This window comes from Hyla sarda, chromosome 1 (assembly GCF_029499605.1).
Source record: "Hyla sarda isolate aHylSar1 chromosome 1, aHylSar1.hap1, whole genome shotgun sequence".
Classification (NCBI taxonomy): Eukaryota; Metazoa; Chordata; class Amphibia; order Anura; family Hylidae; genus Hyla; species Hyla sarda.
This window is the reverse complement of record NC_079189.1, coordinates 183,145,723-183,169,043: the sequence shown is the minus strand read 5'-3', so window position 1 is coordinate 183,169,043 and position 23,321 is coordinate 183,145,723. Positions and strand designations below refer to the sequence as shown.

The 23,321-nt window shown below is 41.7% G+C and overlaps 1 protein-coding gene across 1 annotated transcript in view; it reads right to left on the bottom strand.

Moving 5' to 3' along the window:
• Window positions 1–477: 477 nt before the first annotated feature.
• UGT8 (UDP glycosyltransferase 8) overlaps window positions 478–23,321 on the bottom strand; it is a 110,960-nt gene continuing 88,116 nt past the window's right edge. The window contains exons 4-6 of the mRNA XM_056565480.1: window positions 17,818–17,894; window positions 4,225–4,444; window positions 478–2,551 (exon numbers count right to left, since the gene is read on the bottom strand). Of these exons, the coding sequence (XP_056421455.1) occupies window positions 2,203–2,551; window positions 4,225–4,444; window positions 17,818–17,894 (646 nt within the window). The 3' untranslated portion in view covers window positions 478–2,202. The remainder of the gene's footprint in view (window positions 2,552–4,224; window positions 4,445–17,817; window positions 17,895–23,321) is intronic.

The following is a 23,321-nucleotide window of genomic DNA, read 5'->3' as shown; positions in this document are numbered from 1 at the left end:
AAATAGTTACATGTCATCATATAAGCTTGGTCATGTCAACTTTGCCATTGTATCACCACATGGGCAGAAATGTTTCTGTGGCAATGCAAGTGACATTTCAGCCAGAGACTAAAAGGTTACAAAAAGGACCTGAAGGCTACATACAAATGACCATTTTATATTGCAATCTATATTCCTTCTCTGATAGAGTACAACAGGAAAAAGATAATCGCAGAGAGCCCATAGACTAATATAACGTAACATGGAAGGACTTAGAGAAAATGGAAATAGTTCTATATTAAAGTCCAACTCTAAAAAGATGCCCATCACTTTCTGACTAGTGTAGACTATTGTAACACTAGTAATAGGCATAATGAAGGCACTACATGAGGCATGTATGACTTTTATTTTACATACCGAAGAGGACAATGGGAAAACCCTAAAGAAAAAACTTTATTAGTAAAAACAGAACTCAATGTACATACACAAAGTATCAGATAAATAACTGGAAGCTCCTGCATCCAGATGACAAATCTGTACTGGGGCCCTCATCTATTATGTGCCATTTATAGTACTGGTGTCATGCTATGAGACAAATAAGTCATCACCCATAAATAAGGCATCACATCCTAGGTGAAGTGCAACCACTATATTTCACACATGCCTAAATTGAATCTATATGAGTATTGACCTTTATTCTGTCTTTTTCTGATAGCAAGCCTGAGGACACTGCATCTGTGCTCTATGTTTAGCCTACAAACCTAGAAAACTTATGGTGTATATGTTAAACATTTCTGCAGGGCTCTATTTACTTCGTGGAATCCAAAAGGGCACTTTTTTGGCTTCTTTCAGGAATGTGCACATTAGCATAATCATTTTTGTAACTGTATAAAAAAAGCACAACACACATTTTTTTTTATAATGGTAGCCAATTGACATGAAAATTATTAACTAACTCACCAGAGACCTAAACGTGATGATGTTAAGATGGTAGGCAGGTGAGCTGGTGATTTTGGACAAAAAGAAATTTGCTTTTGGTATGAAAATCAATTAATTGGTGCAACGTATCTGTAGAAATCGTATTTATCTTTCTCCCTGGTTATTAATAATATTTGCTTATGACATGCATGAAGGGGTTGTCCAGGGAAAATTTTAAAAACAATGTGCTTAAACAGGTGGTAAAATAAAAAATAAATTATACTTACCTTCCTTGCTCCCTAGCCACCACTGTCATGGAGCCCTTGTCCTAATGCACAGCATTTCCACAATCAGAGTCAACACAAGACATTGCCTCCTGCAGACCTCTAACTTGGAAGTACTGTGCTTTGGGACAAGGGTTCAGTTGCAGTGGCGACAGGGAAGCAAGGAAGGTAAGTAGTATAGATTTTTTTGTGTATACAAATAACCTCCTTTTTACTGTGCTGGCTAAGCATATCTAAGAAGTATGCATAATTTTTTTAGAGGATTTTCTGTTATTTAATTTATCCAATTGATTTGTTACTGTGCTGGCTAAGCATATCTAAGAAGTATGCATAATTTTTTTAGAGGATTTTCTGTTATTTAATTTATCCAATTGATTTGTTATATCCTATTTTGGGTTTAGGATATTAAACATGAAAAAATTTAAATTTACTATATAAATACTGTTTCTAAGTTGTGTTAAGTTTAGGCACACATAAAAACAATAACAAGGAATTCAAATGGAGCTATATGACAGCTGACATATAAACTCCCATGCATTTTTATAAATAGTGGTTTAAGCCCAGATGAATATAATTATTCAAAATACTATCCATGGACAACATATTAAAAGGGAGACAAACACACTCACATAGTATCTATTAAAAAAAGTAGATTATTCACACAGTTCTTGATATTCTGGTAGTGAAATATGCATGTGTTAGCAAAAAAAAAAAAAATAATGTTTTTGATAGAAATTATTGAGAGATGCAGAATTGCAGATGATGAGATAGCTTGTTTAGAATCATTAGCCTGGATTAAACTTCAAGTCATTCAGTGCTTGGAAAGGCTAAAGCACATTGACTGTAAATAAAGGAAAAAACCTTGGAATAAATAATGATTGAAAGCAATGGCCATTGATGTGTTTTGCTGAGGCCTACTATACAAGGGTGTTTCCATTGCTGCAGTATAGATTCCATTAGCACTGACTAAAAAGTAGAATCCATGTTAAAGTGGTTCCTTCAGTTTTCGGCTTACACTGGTTCATTTCACTTTCTCTTTGTGCTTAATGTGACCAATCTTTTTGTGTTTTCCGTTTGCTATACCATTATGGTAGAATCCATTGGTGGTGCTATGGTCTGGAACTTTGTTCTTCCGCAGGTATCTCCTGATTCTTGAAAGCACATACCACAATAAAATAACAACAACCACTGTGAGTAATACAATATCAACCAAGAAGTATTGAAAAACAGAAATGTCATAGGTAGCAGCACGAAGGTGTTCAGCTCCATTGTGACAGATGACGTAATCTATCCAAGAAGCAGCTCTGGTGACAGGATGACCTGGCTGATCCTTGTGAATTTTTGAAAGCTTCTGTGCTTGCTGTCGATAACTGTGTTAGAAAATAAAATAAAAATTCCTTACTAAAATAAAGCCATTGGATGCCACGTAACTAAGATCAAGGGTCTGAAAATGATCTCAGCAATGTATTAATCATGAGCAGCAATAAAGATAAACCATGAGAGTCCTAAGATACTTTTAATGACTTTACTTTTAAAAGCAAGCTTTCTAGATTACCTAGATCTTTTTTATCAGTCATGGTTAGATACAATGGGGGAAATTTTGACGTGCAGGACCATATTTACCAGTAGGCATGCATAGTCAAGTGCTTAGGCGGCACCTTGTGAGCGCAACGATCCCAGTGGAAGTAAAGGAGAGAGGGATGTTCCTTTCTCTCCCTTCACGCTCCACTGGGTGTGAATGCAAATATATATTTATGTAGCAAACTTGCCCCTCCCTCACCTAATATTCCTTCTTCTTTCCTCCGCTTGTAGATTGCTTGTTGGCCAGGTAACGTATCAACTCTAAAGGCGGTGGTTGGGCTGCTGTGTGTATATGTAGATAGATAGATAGATAGAGAAAATTGCGGAAAAAGGTGCTCACTTAGTGCAGATCATCTAGGGTGTAACATTGGATGAAAAGAGGTAAGATAGATGGCTAAGAGCATAACATCTAGCAGCACGTTGTGTGGAATGAAGCAGTCGCCTGGTCCCTCTGGTGTCCAGCAAATGAGTCACCGGTTCAATATGCAGAAAGAGATAGATTGCCAACTAAGGCAAAAAAACTGGACTTCTCACGGGGCTCTAGGCACATTTCATCCACATTGACATGAATGAAATGTATTGATAAATTTCATTCAAATCAATGTGGATCATATGTGCCTAGCCCCCCGCCGTGAGAAGTCCCGTTTTTTTGCCTTGGTTGGCACTCTGCCTCTTTCTAGATAGATAGTGTGATGTCTGGTACTGCGAGGGTTAAATCTTTCTAGCTCTGAAATTTCTTTTGTTTGTTTTGGTTGATGACATACAAACACAAAAATTGCAGCGGCACATTTTATCGATTTTTTTTTTAAATATAGTAGTTGTAGTTGTGCTGGCTATTTGTGTTTTTTGTTGTATGCTACTTTGAGGGAATGGCACCCTCTCCAGCCATGCACCCCTCTCCCTTTTCCCAGGAGGGAGTTTAAATCTTCAAATTGATGGTTGATGGGGGACATTTTTTGATCAAAAAGTGCGCTGAGAGCCTTTTAAAAACATTTTGATAAAATGTGCCGCTGCAATTTTTGTGTTTGTATACTTTGCATTTGCCACAGCAGCATGCACTCGTATATCATGTAGTTGTGCTGGCTATTTGTGTTTTTTGTTGTATGTCAGCAGAGAGCACTGTGCTCGTGATGTCAGCAGAGACCTCTGTGTTCCAAAAAGAAAATAATTTCCTCTGTTATATTCAGCAGCTAATAAGTACTGGAAGGATTAAGATTTTTTAATAGAAGTAATTTGCAAATCTGTTTAACTTGATTAAAAAAAAAATGTTTTCCACCTGAGTACCCCTTGGCTTTTCTGTTTTTATTATTTGAGATGTATAATAGGGTTTGTTATGCATCTGCTCTGTCTCTAGGATCCGTTCACATGAATATTCATTCACTTACCAAAGCAATACTACACTTTGCAAATATGGATTAGCACATATGTTATTGGCATGTTTTTCAAATACTGTATATGTTACCTTGGATAATGAATAACATCTGACAGGGACTTGTATATACTATCTTGTGTCATCTGACTCCAATCCAGGCGGATCCCCATGCCTTTAGCCTGCACTCTGGTCATAGTATCATAATGGTCTCCAAACAGAGGAATTCCAACTACTGGAACTCCATGGTACATGGCTTCAAAAATACCATTCAGGCCTCCATGGCTTAGGAAGGTCTTAATTTTAGGATGTCCTAAAGGGAAATGTCATGAAACAATGTTATGTGATAGTATTCATGGGTATATATTTTCTACATTTCTTACAAGCTCATCTTGATATACATATAGTAGTAGATTTTTGCTAATATGTAGACAAATGTGTAACAAAAATGCTCATATATAACGTACCCAAATAGATATTTTTTTAAACATCTTTTTATTTCCATATAAAAAATTACAACGGCAATTCACAAAGGGATATTCCATTTTCGTATTTACAAAACCCCTACGCCCACCATGCCCCCCTCCCCCCCCCCCCGAATACCCCACCCCACTCCTGGAGAAGAAAAAAAAAAAACACCACATATTTCTCATTTCCATTTATGCCACAACCTGTCAAATGATTTCAGGGCCTTTTTCGAGTTACATTTCCTAGCCCTGAGTTGTTCACATCTGACTGTGAGGGCGACCAGGTTTCGCCATGCCTCAAAAGAAGGATTCTTGTCTGACATCCAGACTCTAAGAATAATGACTTTGGCAATCATAAACAGTCTCAATAGGGCCACTCTGTTTGTTCCTGTACCACCAAGAATTACTTGAATAAAAGAAGGATCAGATTCTAGTGGTACATAATCAAGTTTTTTTAAGTATGTAAAAATTTCACCCCAAAAAACCCGAACCACCCGACAGCTCCATATAAGATGCACAAAGTCTGTTGCAAGTTCCCCGCATCTTGGGCAACAATCATCTTCTCTACAACCCATGCGCTTCATCATTAAGGGGGTATAATAAATTTTGTGTAAGATATTAATTTGCATCATTTTAATATTGGCTGAAAGTGATACGTTGCTAATTCCACTCATTATGCCATGCCAATCTTCATAAGGTATAGACCCTAGTTCCCTAGTTCCCTCTCCCATTTATTCCTCAGAAAGGTCTTGTGTCTTGCTGCATTTAGCCCTTTTAATGTGCTATATATACCAACCATAGATTTCCTACCTGTGGGTCTTAACAAAATCTGATCAATCACCAGATTATCTTCCACTACTAGCAACGCCCTATTCTCTATACGTAAGTCAATCCATTGCAGTTGAATGTAGTGGAATTCATCATTCGGTTTCAACAACCGATCTGATTAGACTTCTTGCAAACTACGCAACTTCCCCTGATTGAAAATCTGTGAAACAAATTATATATTGTGTTTGAACCAAAATCTAGTGTCCCCTCGGTGGGGAACCCCCAGCCTATCATTACCCCAGAATGGGGAAAACGGCAGGCTGGAGCCAACCCCACATAGTTTTCTCACCAATTCCCAAACCTTATTAACCAAGTGGTTATACGAATAGTTACTATTCTTCGTGTTTAATTTTTTGTGACCTAATTCTAAGATTTCAAAAGGTCTGAAATTCTCTAAGAGATTCCTATCAACCCCCCCATAAATATATGTGTAAAGAATCAGTTTTTTTTCAATAAGTCTAGTTGCCTAGCCAGAAAATACAACCTAAAATCCGGCAAGGAGAACTCACCGTCGCTTATATCAAGTGTCAGATTTGCATATTTCAATCGTGCCCTTTTCCGTCCCCAGTAAAATTTATTTAAAATACCCTCAATATTTTTAAACCATCTCTGTGCAATCCAAATAGGATTGCCCAAATAGATATTAAAGAATCAGTTTTTCTGTATTAACCACTTAAAAATGTTACTGAATGTCACAGCTGTAAGCAAAGACCAGCAAGGAACTGAGTGCAGGAACAACCGGGTTGACTGAAAGCTGTGTAGGTAATCTTGGGTTTACACTACATTTATCCAGTGTGTCAGAAATAAATCTCGGCAACCTGTCAGATGTATTGTGACATATATTAAAGGGGTACTCCGCCCCTAGACATCTTATCCCCTAGGGGATAAGATGTCAGATCGCCGCGGCACTGCGCTATCATTACAGCACAGAGCGAGTTCACTCTGCACGTAATGATGCCCAATACAGGGGCCGGAACATAGTTACGTCATGGCTCCGCCCCTCGTGATGTCACGGTCCGCTCCTTTCAACACAAGTCTATGGGAGGGGGCGCGGCGGTCATCACGCCTCCTGCCATAGACTTGCATTAAGGGGACGGGCCGTGATGTCACAAGGGGCGGAGCCATGACGTCACGCGGCTTCGTCCCCTGTATCGCCCGTCATTACGCACAGAGCGAACTCGCTCTGTGCTGTAATGATAGCGCAGTGCCGCAGCGGGGATCCCGGGGCTCCCCAGCAGCGGCACCGCGGCGATCTGACATCTTATATCTGCAGACAGTGTTTTCTGTTAGGGTATAAAAGCAAACTGTACCTTTTTATTTGCTTTTACTTCCCAACCTCTCCTTGACAACAAGGAGGTGTGCCAAGCTTTGAGAAGCTTGGCCCAGCCTCCTTGACACTTAGCTGAGAAATAAAAAGGAGATTTTATGTGCTTGGCAACCACCCCAAGCTTTAGAAAAGGTACGGGTTGCTTTGATACCCTAACAGTGTCCCAAAAGTGTCTGCAGCTCTTAGTAGCCAATACAGCTGACAAGTTCCCTTTAATAGTCTGAACATGGTCAAGTAGTAACTACATTTAGGTAATTTCCTGCAGGTATAGATTGACTTATTGGCACTCAAAAGTATGGTATGCTGTGCTTTTGAGTCCCATATAACAAGCATAAACCTGCAGGAAATACAGAGTTATATATATACTACTGGTGGACTGGGTAAATGCAGTGTGAACCCAGCCTCATTTTGTTATTCTATTATATATTAAGCAACATTTGAGTTATTCACAATTATGTGAACTCCCTGTAAAGTGTTAACCTTGTCTGTAATAGGATTTTGTAGCTGAAGAATAACTAAGCAACTAAACAGTGAGCTCAGTATATGGCTGGCAAGGAATGTTTACTGCAGGTTAGTTTAGGTGTTATTACATAAAGAGGGAAGAGTTTGTCCTTCCACACCTAGACTTGATTCTGCAGATGTAAAAAAATGAACATTTATGTCTCTCAACTGGTGAAAAGATGCATTAAAGGACATTAATCTATTTAACTTTGTAAGGCCTGTCAATAAACTTTTTTATGATGGCCATTAAAAGTCTCTATTATAGAACATCACCTATTTTACAGTCACAAGACAGATGGTACTTAACTACCAGAAACAGAAAAACCTTTGATCCTGTTAGTTTAACCTCTTAGAAGAAGTTAAATCTTTCCACACAGGAAACAAATAAAAAGTTTTCCCATAAAAATAAACCCCCACTTCCAGAGCCATACATTGAAGACATGCTAGTGTGGTATGGTGTGTGAGATGCAGGGCAGATGGAATTACCCTAGGGGCAGATGGCATTAACCCCTTGTACTCGTAACGCCAGGGTGTGGTTTATCCTCAATAACACCCAAAGGTATATGGCTGGAACCTGGGCTAGGCATGGATGACTCCGACACCAAGTTACGGACAACGGTAGCTTTATCGAGGTTAGACAGGTGGAAAAGTTTATACAGTTCAGCCAGGCCCATGGAGGTGACCAGTGACTTTGGAGACTTTAAGGGCTTGCTGGGACTTGTAGTAGAGGTGGACAATTTAGTGCAGGCCACGTTGGCTAGATAGATGACTGTGACTTGACTGACTTGTGACTGACAAGATTGTGACTGTGGCTTACTTGCAGTTTGGTAGCTTGCGACTGCAGACTTGACTTGAGGCCTCCTATGACTCTGGGCACACACTTAGGCTCGACTTGACTGGACCTCAGCAGGAAGCAATAGAGCGAGCTAGCTCCTCCCAGGGCTTATGGGGGGGAGACTAGCAGGGAGCCCATAGGCCACCCTTGGGTCTTCTGGTCACTGATACCTCCTGGGTAACAATAACATGACAACTCACATGACAACCTTCTTAAAGTTATAACACCTCTTTACACATTTAATAATACAACAATTAGTGAAATATATGTATGTGGGGAAACAAATGCAAGGGAGGCCTAGGGGACACTCCAGGAGGCTGCCTGACAGGGTACAGGGCAACACCTCCCGTACTGGGCCACCACTAGTGAGCATCTCTGTGCCTGACATCCTTTCCAAAGCCCTAGTACATGAAAGTAAAGCCCGATTTGGGTTACTTTTACCCTCAAAGCAAGTGTTTGTTTTAAGGAGAGATATTTACTAAGAATGGGTCATTGCAATTGGACAAAGGCAAAATCCAGAAGCACACGGACAGCACTGCACACCTGGCAGATTCTCCTGCTTCTAGTCGTGCTCCCTCTCTAGCCTGCTCAGAAAAGGAGTCCTCCGAAAGAGTTGAAGAAAGGATTTATTTCAGATAAACAATCTCCTGGTAGCGGAGGTGGCCAAAAGGCTGTCCCCTAACATACAGGACACTAACTTCCATACATACTACTCTTCAGCAGCTGCAGGTGAATGTGTCACTGCATGCCCAAAAGCTGATACAGAGCACAATGTGAAAACTTTGTATACTTCTCATGACGATTTGGCTTCTCAAATATCTGAGGTTGAGGTATTTTTTTTTTTATTTTTTTTTGTGGAGGAGAGGGGTAGTGGAGGGAAGGATGGGGTAGAGGGATAACACTGACTGATTTTTTCAAAGACACAAAATAAAAAATAAAAAATGCTATTAGGTTTCTATAATTGGCTTGTTTACTGTGTTACTTGCTTATCAGCTCTGGCCGCCAACTCCTAACTATCTGCTATCCATTGTTTGGTAAAATGGCCTCTCCTTAAACATCTCTCGGGATGTTCAGGGATAGGTTTCTTAATTTTGTCTTTTTTAAGGGACATGTTTTGCTGCCATTGGTGGTGGGAGTATCTCACTCTTATGATACAGTAAAGTCTCAAGAAATGTAATCTCTGAATAGAAGGGGGGGCGTGTCCTGCAGTGCATGGCGGCGGTCGCATAAACCTTGTGCTCCGCTGCAGCCCAGGCCTAACAGCGGCTACACAGCATTGATCCTCAGCATATCGCTACAGCAATTGTGCCCACCGGTACCTGAACTATCGGGGCACCTGATGATGACCCGGAGGCGAGGGAAAAAGAGCCCACTGAAGCTCACGGCGTTCTTTCCTGCTGCAGAGGCCTCACAAGATGGCGCGGCTCAGTGCGGGTCAGCGTCTCCGGCTACTGGAAGTGCCTCACCAGCGTCTTCATCCTCTCAGACGGGCTGCGCCCTGGAGGCTTCTTCTTCAACTCCTCCAATTCTCCTGACAGGCTGGTCACCCTCGGTGCAGCAGGACCCGCAGGTACCGTTTTCCCCGATCTCCTCCAAGCCACTGGGAGCGGGGACACTGCATACTAGAGGCCCGGGAGGCCCTGAGGGGAGCTCTCCGTCGGCGCCCCTAACTGAACCTATTATGAGGGGGCTTCTTGCTGAGTTACACACCTCCATTCAGGGTGACATTAAGGCAGCCGTGTCCAATATACAGCATGAGATCTCCTCTCTTGGGCACCGCACATCGCACATTGAGAACAAGATGGCGGAACTCACCTCTTCTCATAATGAAGTAGTGGACTTAGCTAATGGCCTGGAGGATGAGGTTGCCGCTCTTCAACTTAAGATAGCTGATATGGAGGACAGGTCTCGCCGCAACAATCTAAGGGTGAGAGGGGTGCCGGAGTCTGTGAAAACGGAGGACCTCAACACCTTCCTAACGGATTATTTTGCATTGTTGTTGCCTCAGGCTTCCACCCTAGATCTGCTGATGGACAGAGTCCACAGGCTTCCTAAGCCCAAAACCCTACCTGCTGCTACACCAAGGGATGTGATTCTGCGCCTTCACTTTTACCATATTAAGGAGCAATTAATGTTGGTGGCGCGCTCCTCACCCTCCCTACCAGAGGGGTATTCAGGACTCCAACTCTTCACGGATCTTTCTGCTGCCACTCTAGCCAGGAGACGTGAGTTCAGTGCAGGGACTAAAGCTCTCAGAGAAAAAGGGATCCCTTATAAATGGGGATTCCCTGTGAAATTGATTATCACCAATAAGGGGTCCAAACATGTGGTCTCTTCCCCGGAGACCCTTTTGCAACTTTGTGCGGAATGGAACTTGCCTGTTGATCTAACTGCTCAGAGGTCCCTGGACATACCACATGCTGCAAAGATAGCTGAAGAATGGAAGGTTGTCTCCCACCGCAAGAAGAAGATCAAGACATGAACTGTTCCTCTGCCTTTGGACAGGCCTGTCCGACTTGTCTCACTGGCTTGCGACTGGGGTATCCCTCCCCATCTTTTGGGTTACTTATCCTCTTAGTGCTCTGGATACTTTTCCTGAATGCTTAAACATTCGGCCTAACTGCAGTCGAATGTACTTTCCTACCCCCATTAAGACCTTCCACATGGTCTTTACTACTGCTTGCTCAATTTATTTGTTCTTTGTTGTTCGTTCTGTTTACTTGTTTTCTGTCCTGTTGGTCCTCCGTCACTCACTTTCTCTAATAATGGATATGAGAGGCTCCTCTTGCGAGCTGCTAAGTGTAGTTGTATCATCTTCGAAGGGAGTACCTAATCCCTTTCAGTTTACTGTGCTAATGGCTCTGCTTTGCGTTGATGTATACTTTAACTATGGTTATTAAGGTTGTGTCTATGAATGTGCGGGGTCTTAACTCTCCGTATAAAAGGTCTCTGGTGTGGAAAGAGGCTAGACGCCTGGCGGCCGATGTCCTCTGTATACAAGAATCCCATTTATTAGCCCTAGATGCCCATAGACTCCAAAATAAGAGATATCCACATATCTATCAGGCGCATGCTGTTCACAAAAAGGGAGGAGTGGCGATTGCATTTAAGAACACCCTGACGGTTACTGTCCAGCACTCTGTGATAGACGATAGAGGTCGTTTTATAATTATTGTGTGCTTACTAAACAATGTTCAATATACCTTAGGCTCCTTATATGCGCCTAATGCGAAACAGTGTACCTTCCTCAGGGCATTCTTGCGCAAATTGGAGTCCTTGAGAAAGGGACACTGCCTACTGCTAGGAGATTTTAATATGACCTTGTGGCCTAGTGTAGATTCTACTTCGCCCAGTTTGAAAAAAGAACCCACAGGTTTCTTCACTAGTGTGTCCCAAAATGACCTATATGATGTTTGGCGTATATCTCACCCCACGGAAAGGGACTTCACCTTCTTTTCTCATGTACATAAGATATACACCAGAATAGATTACGCCCTTACCTCCCACTCTCTCCTATCATTGGTTTCAGAGGCCCGAATTATGCCCATAGAATGGTCGGACCATTCCCCCATAAGTGTGACCATTAAAGAATCGCATAGCACCCGCCCGACCTATATTTGGAGACTTAACCCACTAATACTCCATAATCCTGAATACTCTGAAGCGACCAAGTTGGCGGTTGATGCCTACTTCCGCATTAATGATACTGGTGATGTTACAGACCCCATGCTTTGGTGTGCGTTTAAGGCTACAATTAGGGGCCACTTCATTAGCCAAACTGCCTATGACAGGAAGCTCCGCCAGACCAAAACACTAGAACTCCAACAGCGCCTTGCGGAATTACATAGGCGTAATAAGACCTCGTACTCTCCATCACTAGTTGGAGAAATTTCTCAGGTTAGTGCTACCCTACACTCCCTCTCCTTACACAGCTATGAGATAGCACTGAGAAGGCTTAAAATGACATGGTATTGGCAGGGTAATAGATCTGGCTCTATACTGGCTAAACAACTTAAAAAACGTCAGGATAAGGGGAGAATCCCCTTCCTTACTAAATCTGATGGTTCTATAGTTGCTGACCCTCAAAGCATAGCCAATTGTTTTGCAGATTTTTATAGTAAATTGTACAATCTTCAACATGACATTGCTACTCCACAGCCTGATGAAGCAGTTATCTCTTCTTTTCTGTCCTCTATGTCCCTCCCCTCTCTGTCCGCGGACCAAGCATCTGATCTTTGCTCTCCCTTCTCCACAGAAGAAATTCTTGAATGTGTGCGTTCCCTCAAGCCCTCGAAGTCACCTGGCCCTGATGGTATTACAAATGAATTTTATAAGCGATTTGGCCCCTCTGTAGCTCCTTTTTTGGCCAGAGCCTTTAACCGTATTAAGGAGAACGGTGTGCCCCCTAAGGAGATGTTGGATGCTCTGGTCATTACCATACCTAAACCTGGTAAGCCATTGGACTCTACCCTAAATTACAGACCAATCTCTCTCCTAAATAGTGATATTAAATTGTATGCTCTGGCTCTTGCTGCCAGGTTGAATAGGGTTCTGCCGGACCTAATTCACAGGGACCAGGTTGGCTTCGTCAAGGGTCGTCAAACGGTGGATGGTACGAGACGCTTTCTCGACATCATCACAAAGGCGCATTCCGATCGGACGCCTTCTCTCTTGCTATCCCTCGATGCGGAGAAGGCGTTCGATCGAGTGCACTGGGGATATTTGCAAAGTGTGCTGCGTAAGTTTGGTTTTCCCCACTCTTTGGAATCCGCCATTATGGCACTATATACGCTCCCATCTGCTAGAATTTACACGATGGGTACCCTTTCTAATAGTTTCTCACTTAGCAATGGGACTAGACAGGGGTGCCCACTATCCCCCCTTATATTTACCTTAGTTATGGAGCCGCTTGCTCAATCCATTAGGGACTCCCCAAACATTGCGGGCATTCAAATAGGTAAAGTAGACCACAGGATTGGCTTATTCGCCGACGATGTTATCATTAGTCTCTCCAACCCCCTGAGCTCTTTAGGCCCAGTTATGGATATTATTGATGCCTTTAGTCGAGTTAGCTTTTATAAGATTAACCCCACAAAGTCGTGTATCTTGCCATTGCAGATACCCACTGAGCAACAGCGAGTACTACAAGCTAAATATCCCTTCCAATGGGTCACTGACCAGATTCCTTACCTAGGCATAGTCCTTACTGCGTTACCTGATAAGACAATTGCTTCTAATTTTGCTGTTATGAGGTCCCTGCTTACCAAAGAAATTGATCACTTCTCTAGGCTCCCTGTCTCTTGGGCGGGACGTGTTGCCACTGCTAAGATGATGCTGCTCCCTAAAATTTTATATTTTTTTAGATGCCTGCCGATGATAGTACCTGCATCCTTCCTCTCACAACTACAGAGAATGCTCTTACGATTTATTTGGGATGGTAAGCATCCTAGGGTTGGTGCGAATATATTGTATCGCCCTGTACATGAAGGGGGTATGGGGGTGCCGAACCTTAAAATGTACTATCACGCTGTTCTACTCGATCAGCTTAAAAAATGGTGGTGGCAGGACGCTCCCCCCCTGTGGGTAGATATTGAAGCTGCTGTCCTCAATGTCTCTAATTTTAATAACTTTCTTTGGGCATTGCGCTTTAACCCTACCTTTGCTCCCTCTTCTCCTTTCTCTACTATTGCGGCTGCTATCAGGTTGTGGAGTAAGGTGGCGCGAATTAAAAGTCTTTGTCCACCTAGAGTGAAGGATATCCCTTTAGCTGCTATAGGAGACTATATTCTAGATATAGATTTTAAGCCCTGGATAGATGCGGGCATCCTCACGGTGGCATTGATTAGCGATGCCAATGGGTTAATGCCTTTCACTGATATTGTACGCACATTCTCTATATCGCAGAAAGACTTTTACAAATATTTGAGGCTTAGACATTTTTTGAGATCCCTCACTTGGGATAGCTCTCGGCCTCGCACTGCGTATGAACATCATTTTCTGTGCAGGGACTCCTCTTCTAGGGGTATCTCCCTTGCTTATGTAGCTTTGACCGAGGAGGAGGGGGAAGTGGACACTACGTTTAAGTCCAGATGGGAGGAGGACCTGGCACGCAGATTCACGGCTGAGCAGTGGAGCTTTGTCTTTGACTTGCACAAAAAATATTCTAAATGTGTTAATCATTTCGAAGCTTCTAGGAAGCTCCTATACCGATGGTACTACACGCCGGTTCGTCTGGCTAAAATATACCCTACCACCTCCCCAGTATGTTGGCGATGTAACCGAGAAAGTGGTACCTTACTACACGTGTGGTGGACTTGCCCGTTAATTACACCTCTTTGGACCGAAATTAAGAAGTTATTGGACAACCTAGTGGATTGCCCCTTCCCATGGGGCCCAGAGAGTGCACTACTATTTCTGTCCCTAGAACAAGTTCCCCCGCATTATATGACCGTTTTATATCATATTCTGATAGTTGTGAGAGCTCACATTGCTCGGAGGTGGAAGTCGACTGAGGTGCCGGGTCTTCCTGCCATTCTGGCGGAGGTGCATAGTAACCTCGTGTTGGAGGGATTGATAGCGAAGAGGTGTGGGGCTTCTAATAGCCGTATAGCTACTCTGTCCCAGTGGACGGACAGATGTTCGACCTCAATTAGGGTCGTGGATTAGCTAATCGTATATGTACGATGTATCTCACTCTGATTTGTGTATTATGATATGTGTATTATGATTGTGACTGTATTGGTGGTCTCTCATTCCTTGTTTTCTACATCATACATTGAGGACGTTACTGTTATTCTTGTTATATGAAAATTTATAAATAAAGTTTAAAAAAAAAAAAAAAAAGAAATGTAATCTCTATATGTTTCTGTCCATGGTATAGTATTCTACAATTTTTCTCACCTTTGGTGTGGGTTTGTGGGTAGTGGGAGGATGATAGTTTGTTGGCTCACATATTCCCTTAAAGAATTAAATTACACATCTTTCTCTGGACGTCCTTCTTTTCTTTCTCTTTGCAATTAGTCACATAGAATTTTAAGGGTTCTAGGTCCCCTCATAAAAAGAATACTATTTTGTGCCACGTGAAGCATTTTTATCCAGATGTGGCACTGTAACAGGAGACACATAGTGGATGCAGGAATGGTGGATGGGTAAGGTAGTGGCCTTGCCCTCAAGACCGCAAGGCGGGTGTTATTATTTTGCTTAGTAATTTTTATTTTATGTTAGATACTTTACGTTTTGAAGGATAAGGATTGGAGGCTATGTAAAAGCTTTCTCCAAAGTGTTAGATATATTTTATGTATATGACCCTAATCATGACAATACACCTTAAAAAAAAAAAAAAAAGTGGAAAACATTTATTGTGGTCTTCTTGGATGATCTTGAGATGGTACGAGTGGTATTTCCATTCAAAAGTATTGCCTGCTATTTAACAAAGGTTATTGCTGGATCTTTGGGTAGATTGTAATTGCGCTAACTTTTTGAGTTCTTCTATCTTTTTACTCCTGCCTCAGCAATGTTTTCTTGAGCTTTCATTGAGCTGATCTATAGACCAAAATCTTGCTTCTTTTCTTTTACTGTTACTGGTATATAATTGTTGGATAGTGAGCACTGGATGGTTGTGAGGGGGTTGGGAGAGATTTGGAAGGGAGAATTTTTTGTTTGTTTTTTCGTTCTGGCTTAATTTCTGTTAGTCCATGCATAATGGCCATGATCTTTATGTGCTACTTTTACTATGCTTATTTTATCTGTCAGGGGTATCAATCCCTTTACATTGTTTGTAAAATGATAATAAAATCAAATTTAAAAAAAATTACATATTTAAAAAAAAAAAAAACACAAGCCACTAATCTGCTCTGTAAAGATAATATATATATATATATATATATATATATATATATATATATGGGTCTTGACTTGGAAAGTTATTACTGCGCATATTTTATTTATTTATTTTTGAAAAAGTATTTCTATTGTGCCAAAGCAGTAAAATCTATCAATGTAAAATTCTAAAAATGTTCATTATCCCCAAACAAAAATAGTTCATGAAAGATAGCCAATAAGTTAAATGAACCCTAAAATTAAAAATGTAACTTGTTCTGCAAAAAAACAAGTTAGTATGTGGCTATGGAATTGGAATGCAACCATAGATAAACAAAGAAAGTTTGATCAGATTGTTTGATCATTAAGGTCTAGAATGTAGACAAGAGAATGGAGTTTATCAAATTCATATAATTGTGCACTTCTTTTCCAAAAATAAACTTTAGTAACAATCTTATATCAGTACATTAAGATAAAATAGATCTGGTTTATGGTAACAAGGCTTAATCAGATACAAATTCAAATGTCTTGCTTAGGAACACTAATTGTAATCCATAGATATAGTAGTCAAACAAATTGTAATCTACACGACTTGGCAAACTGGAACAACTGTAATCCACATATATAATAATTAAATTGTAATCCGTAAAACTGGGCAACCTTTCGTAAATTGTCCCTCGAATTACTGTGTGAGAAAGTTTCCAATGGATCTAGTTAGCCAGCTATTAATAGAGAATGCTTCTAAGGCTGCAATTCACATAACATCCTTGAAATAATAAGGTGCTTACTGAATCTGTTTTGAGGCCTTTAATTGCATCCCTTGACATTTACTGTAGATGGTCTACTCTTCAAGAAATATTGGTTTCTTTGTGACTTCCAATGTCTTTGTTCTTGAGTTTAATATCTTCCGGCTTTAAGACATCTAACAGTGCCACTAAACTCAACCATCTCAAATGATGACTCCAACCCAGAACCGTGCCACATGTGTTCTTTTCTTTCTCTATCTCTCTCTTCTTTGTACCACTCTCTGCCTTCTATTCACCACCAAGCAATGTAGGGATCCACCACTTGTCTCCTTTTACCTCTTCCAGTACTTCCCCCTGGTGGGTGGCCTGTAAGCTAGCTGGAGCATTGGCTTGAACACTTGCTAGGGTGCCTGATCAGCTGTGTAAGATCTCTGCAGTCCCAGAAGTTCTAACAACTACTTGACTGCTAAATCAGCTGTAACATCCCTCCTTTGTCTTACTGGTTATATAATGAACTGGTATAAAACACTAAACAACCGAGCCAGTGAACAAAAAAAATAAATAAATGTGATATGGACAAAAAAAAAAATTTGTTCCTAAAGTGGAAGTCAAGACAGTATGAATTGTGCATGCATTTCCTAACCAGAAGGACCGATCCATTCTTAATGCAGGGCCAAGTCATTTCTAAGGGGCCAAGAAGCTGCCCGATGCACTGTCCAGCTGAAACATCAGTTGACAATCAGTATTTCCATGGCCGGGTAGTGTAATTTATTCAAAATAAATATAACATTTCAGTTTTACTGTAAAGACAATATTCCTCCATAAATAATACTTTTTTGTTGTTGTGCCATGTCATTACATAAAGTACAAAAATCAAGCCAACATATGTTTCTGTGGAGGGAATAATATAAGAGTCATGTTTCTTTAAAGGCAATTAGGAAAAAATTAAAATGTCATGTGTCATCAAGGCCCAAATGGGCTGTGTCTAAGGGTTTAAAAATATGCCTGTACTATTTAAAGGATAACTAGCTGTTGTCAATAAATTATATGATGTTATCATTCACTGATAAAAAAAGGGAACCTATATAAAAAGTATATTAATATATATATATATATATATATATATATATATATATATATATATATATTGTAACATTTACTTACCAAGCAAGTCATTCTGAGGTAGCCATTCCACCAGTTTTGTGTTGTTACCTAGATTTCTTGGTGTGGGTCCTGTGAACCTAAATAAAAAATGGTTTATTATAGATTGATTGTAGATGGAATCTGTCATTGCTGAGTGGTTCACACTACGTTTTTGCCATACTGTTTTCAATGCGTTTTTCTAAAGAAAACCGTATGGCAAAAAAACGGATGGAACAGTATGGAAAAAAGTAAACCGTATGCGTTTTTAAACAGTATAATGTTTTTAAAAGTGCATACAGTTCCGTCAGTTTTTATAGAAAAAAACCCCATACGTTTTTGAAAATGTTGTCCATTTTTAATGGGAGGGGTCTTGGGTGGAGACTTTAGGATTCAAATGCGCATGTGCAAAGTAAAAACGTATAAGGTTTCCCCGTATGGAACCGTATACATGTGCGTTTCCTATTGACGTCCATGTTAAAAAAAACGTATGCGGTTGCAGTACGGTTTTTAAACAGAGACAAAATTGTGGCCAATCGTGGTTTTCAAAAACATATGGTTTTTTTTTCTATAAAAACTGACGGAACTGTATGCACTTTTAAAAACAGTATACTGTTTAAAAACGCATATGGTTTACTTTTTTCCATACTGTTCCATCCGTTTTTTTTGCCATACGGTTTTCTTTAGAAAAACGGATTGAAAACAGTATGGCAAAAACGTAGTGTGAACCCAGCCTAAATCCAATTTATTACTGTGAAAGATTCCTCTGTGGAACAGTGCAGATGATAAAATATTGCTGTGGGCTAAAGAATCAATACTGCTCTTTCACATCACATTATTGATGTCCAACATGCAAATATAAGCTATCTGCACAAATGATGTTCGATTCTATGGACATAAAGCAGATAGCTGACACTATAGTCAACAATGAAAATGGACTTTGTACCAAAATGAAAGCACTCCTATTATGCTTTATCTCTTTTACAGTTCCTGTGACAGTTTTATCATATACTATGTATAGTGACCATGTGGAAGCACTAATTCCCTCGAAGAACATTTTTCAAATCAATTTTGTCATCTTAAAGAGGTTTCAATGTATCACGTAAACAATGTTTTATTGGTCAGTGCCACCCTGCCTATTGGGACAATATGTTACTCCACTATTGAGCTGTATAAATATATCAAATGCTTCTGATTGTTGTTAACCCAGCTCCTTACTTCATAGCAAATTCATAAAGCACAGATTTGACACAAACAATGTTTATTAGCTATACATTCTGGCTTTGTGTAAAACTAAGGAAAGAAAATATTGTTATTTATGGCATACAAATGCAATGCTGGCTAACTATAGGGTGGCGTCACAAGATTTAGTTATCTCTTCTTTGAAGCACAGTGGGCCGTGAGGCGAGGACAGTGCACCAAGCCCAGGGAATGTACAGTTCATTGCATTGTTTGCATCACTGCTCAATACAGGAGAAGGGAATCCAGGCATTGACAGGTGTCCCTTCTACTGTAGATACATTTTGTGCCATACCAGAGCACGCCACAGAAGTGCAACAAAACATGTTGGCAAAGCCTTATATCAATACCAGCTGGCGGCATTGCATAGAGTTAAAACACCTTGCTGGCTCATGAAACATAACCCAAACTAGCAAAATAAATTTATTGTAATTTATGACATACAAGTGTAATGCACATCATATGTAGTATGACAGGACAGTAAACTTCTTTAAAGCACAGCCGACTGGTGGCTACACACAGTGCTCTTGCACCTAGCACAACAAATACACAGTGAGCCACAATGCACACAGCCCTGTAGGCACTGCCTTTCACTATATTAACCTGCCTGGGTGCTCTGTGACCAGGGCTGGCAAATGTTAAGTGCGTCGGAATGCATTCCAACAGGTTCAGGTAGTCCAGTTATAACAGAATTCCATACTCTGGTATGAATATTCTGTGTTATGCCACTCTAGAATGTGCCAAGGAAAATGAGTAGCACACAGCCAAACATGTTGCCGGGCAGCATTTTCCCAAGTATGTGTGGTGGACCACCAGTGTATGGCTGGACCACGGGTGTAGCGGTGTAGGTGGTGGGATCAGATGGTATTAACCCCGGGGGCAAGATGTTATTAACCCCTAGTGTTCGTGACACCAGAGTGGTTTTTGGTACCGGGACCACACGAATGGTATCTCCGCTATCCCAATGGCTAGTTAAGGAAAGGAGAGTCCACAACCAGTCCTGCTCATAGTCAAGCCTCAATATAATTGTCAACAAGTATAATTGTTCCCAGAGAGGTGGCCAGGAACTCAGAAGACCTCGCAGCTGGCTGGGAACAATTATACTTGTTGACAATTATCTTGAGGCTTGACTATGTGCAGGACTTGACTACTTGTAGTGACAGCAGACATAGACTTTTTACTTACTGGAATGACTGTAGCTTTGTGGCCTTCCAGGTAGCTGATCACCAGCACTGAGATATCTGCACTGGCTGGTTCTCAGTAAAGGAAGAGAAGTGAATTGTAATGGATGCCCCTTTATATAGTGTGGGTCTGGACTAAGGCCCATTGGTCAAGCTGCGGGTCATAGGTTAAGCTGGTGCTCTCTGGGAGAACATGTGACTGCATAACATAACATGTGACAGACTTACAGGTCCTTGAGACAACCTCTCACAGGTCCTCTGCTCTATCTATACATTAGGATCCTGTCTATACATTAAAGCAGTATACACAACATTCTGTAAACAAAAGGGGGATACCATGCAGGGGAGCCCCCAGGTCATTGAGGGTCTAAACCTGACTGGGCCTAAGGGTAGTACAGGACCATGTTCTGTACTGGGACATTACACATGCTGGTTCACTCTGCTTTTTTCAAGCACAACAGGCTGGCGGCTGTGAGGGGAATGATGATGAGCCATCCTTATTGCTGTATTTACAGAGAAATGTGCAATCCTGTTAGTCGCTGTTGTGTCTGTATGCTTTCCCAAATGAAATAGAAAGAAAACCTACATAGGGTTACCCATTTTCTTCTAATGGGGTCCCTTTTGACCACAATCAACCAAACCTACAACTAAAGGGCCTTGATTAGTATAGCTGTACAACTACTAAAAAAAAACATAAATCTGTATTCGCTATGTAAATATTGATAAAAACATTACTAAAAATAATTTATAAAAGACGTATACAGAAAGAAATAATACGAGATGGCAACTTGCTGTGTATCACTAGAGATGAGTGAATAGAATGTGACGAATCCAAATTCATTATGAATTTCATGAAAAATTCAATACGAATGGCAGATCCACATGTGAGGACGTGGGGCAAGGAATCCTGGGAAGGCGGGAACAAGGGTAGGCGGGATGACACTGAATCACATGCAGGATGCAGCCTATCAGCAGCCAGTCACCCCTGGGATGTCACAGCCCTATATAATTGGCAGCCATATTCCGGCTAGTCACTTCATCATTTCACTGCAGAGAGCTAGGACAGACTGCGCTGTGTGCTACACAGAAAAGCTTTTTCCAGCAGCGTTTCACCTCCGAGTCACATCAGCGTACTGTTGGACAAAAAGCAGTGCGTTTATCACAGAAAAGATTTCTTACTGCAATAATTTACCTCCCAGTCACTGCCTACAGCGTTGTATTACAGAGAGGGGCAGAGAACTGTGTGTTGCCTCATACGTTTGAAGAAGCTGGCTCAGCTGGAGAAATGTTAGGAGAGGAGGGAGGTATACATTTTTAACACCGCTCTGTTTCTTTGTTTCACAACAAATGGTCTGCTGGTTATACTAGTCTGTAGACAGTATAATACATACTCAGGAGTCCATTCCTAATAGTCTGTGTAACAGCCTCAAAATAAATTGATTAAAGGAATGTAAAAAGTACACAGAAGTTGTCATTTAAAGCACCACTGCCATCTAGTGGCCACTGAGCACATTTTTTCAAAATCTCAAGAGCCTAGATACTGTGAAAGTCCAGGCAAAAGTATTCACCGGCTGGTGTTGTACTCAAATACTTTTTTAAGTGTACTGTAGCACATTTTTCTGCCCTCATAAGGGCATACCACATACCTACATCTAAGTGGTGTACTATTTTGTACCTATTAAACTCTCAAGAGCCTATATACTGTGAAAGGAAAGCCAAAAGTACACACCTACTGCTGTTCTAAACAAATACTGTTTTAAGCGTAGTGAAGCGTATTGTACTCCCCTCATATACTCATTAAGTATGTCAGGCAGAGAAGTGCCAGGACATGCACAGAGGAGTGGCAGAGGCCGAAATTCATGTGGCGCAGGCAGAGGTCGCAGCAGACTAGGGGCTAGTGGCAACAGAAGTTGCAGCGAGAGGCCTGATCTCCAGGTATCAGCTAGCGGCCGTGTCTCGACCAGCAAACCATCTGCATCATCGATTGGTTAACACGGTCATCCACTTCATCATAAGTGACATCTGATACCCCCAGTCAACAGTCGGTGAGTTCCTCAGACACAACCCTCAGTTGGCCTGGCCTGGGAGTAGTCCCTGTCCTCTCATTGCCTCTGTCCTATGCTGTTCCCTCCCCTACAGAAGTATCTTATGCTGAGGGTTCAGCTCCACTATTCAGTGAGGACAATCTAATAGAAGACAGTCAGTTGCTACTGCCCAGCCAACAAGTGGAGGAGACATCTGCCGCTTTCTCCGCTAGGCAGGCAGGTAGTAATGAGGAGAATGACATGGAAGGAGGTGTTGCCAGCATTCAGGGTCCTGAAGCAGGGTCCTGTTGAGGAACCTGAGGAGGACATCAGTGACGTGCAGATAATTGTTGATGATGATGAAGCCGATCGCAATTGGGAGCTGGGTGCAGAAGGGGCTTCATCCTCATCAGGAGAAGAGGGTCGCAGGTTGTCCGTGAGGCAGCTGCTGAGCCAGCAAGGTGGTAGCATGGTTGGCAGTCAGCATGGTGGCCGAAGTAGAAATTCTGGACCCAAACCTGCCCGGGGGAGACCACCTGCTTCACGGCAGTCTACCTTCCCGGGACGTAGTGGAACAGGGGTTCCTGGAGACGGCGGCAGTAGCAATCAATTAGTGCGGACTGTTGATGGAAAAATCAGCTACTCAGCAGTGTGGCAGCTTTTCATCAAGCATCCGGAGGAGGTTAACTTAGCCACATACAAGATGTGTCGGCAGAAGGTAAAGCGTGGCCTGGGTCCCAATGTTGGTACCACGGCCCTGCATCAACTTAGGCTGCGCCACCATAAAGCGGCCTGGGAGAACCGTGGCTCCGATGTGGTGGTCCAGCCTGCGGTATCACCCAGTGACACACCGCTCCCTCTTTCAGCCAGCCAAGGCTCCACCACCTCAGCCGAAGGGTGCTGTGTGTCATACCCTCCTACTTTTAGTCAGTCATTCCCCAGCAATTTATCGGCGAAGCCATGTCCAAGTGACAACAGTATGCACCCACTCATCCAACGGCACAGAAGCTAAATGCGCTCCTGTCCAAGTTGTTGATGCTGCAGTCCCTCCCTTTTCAAGTGGTGGACACCTTTCAGAGAACTG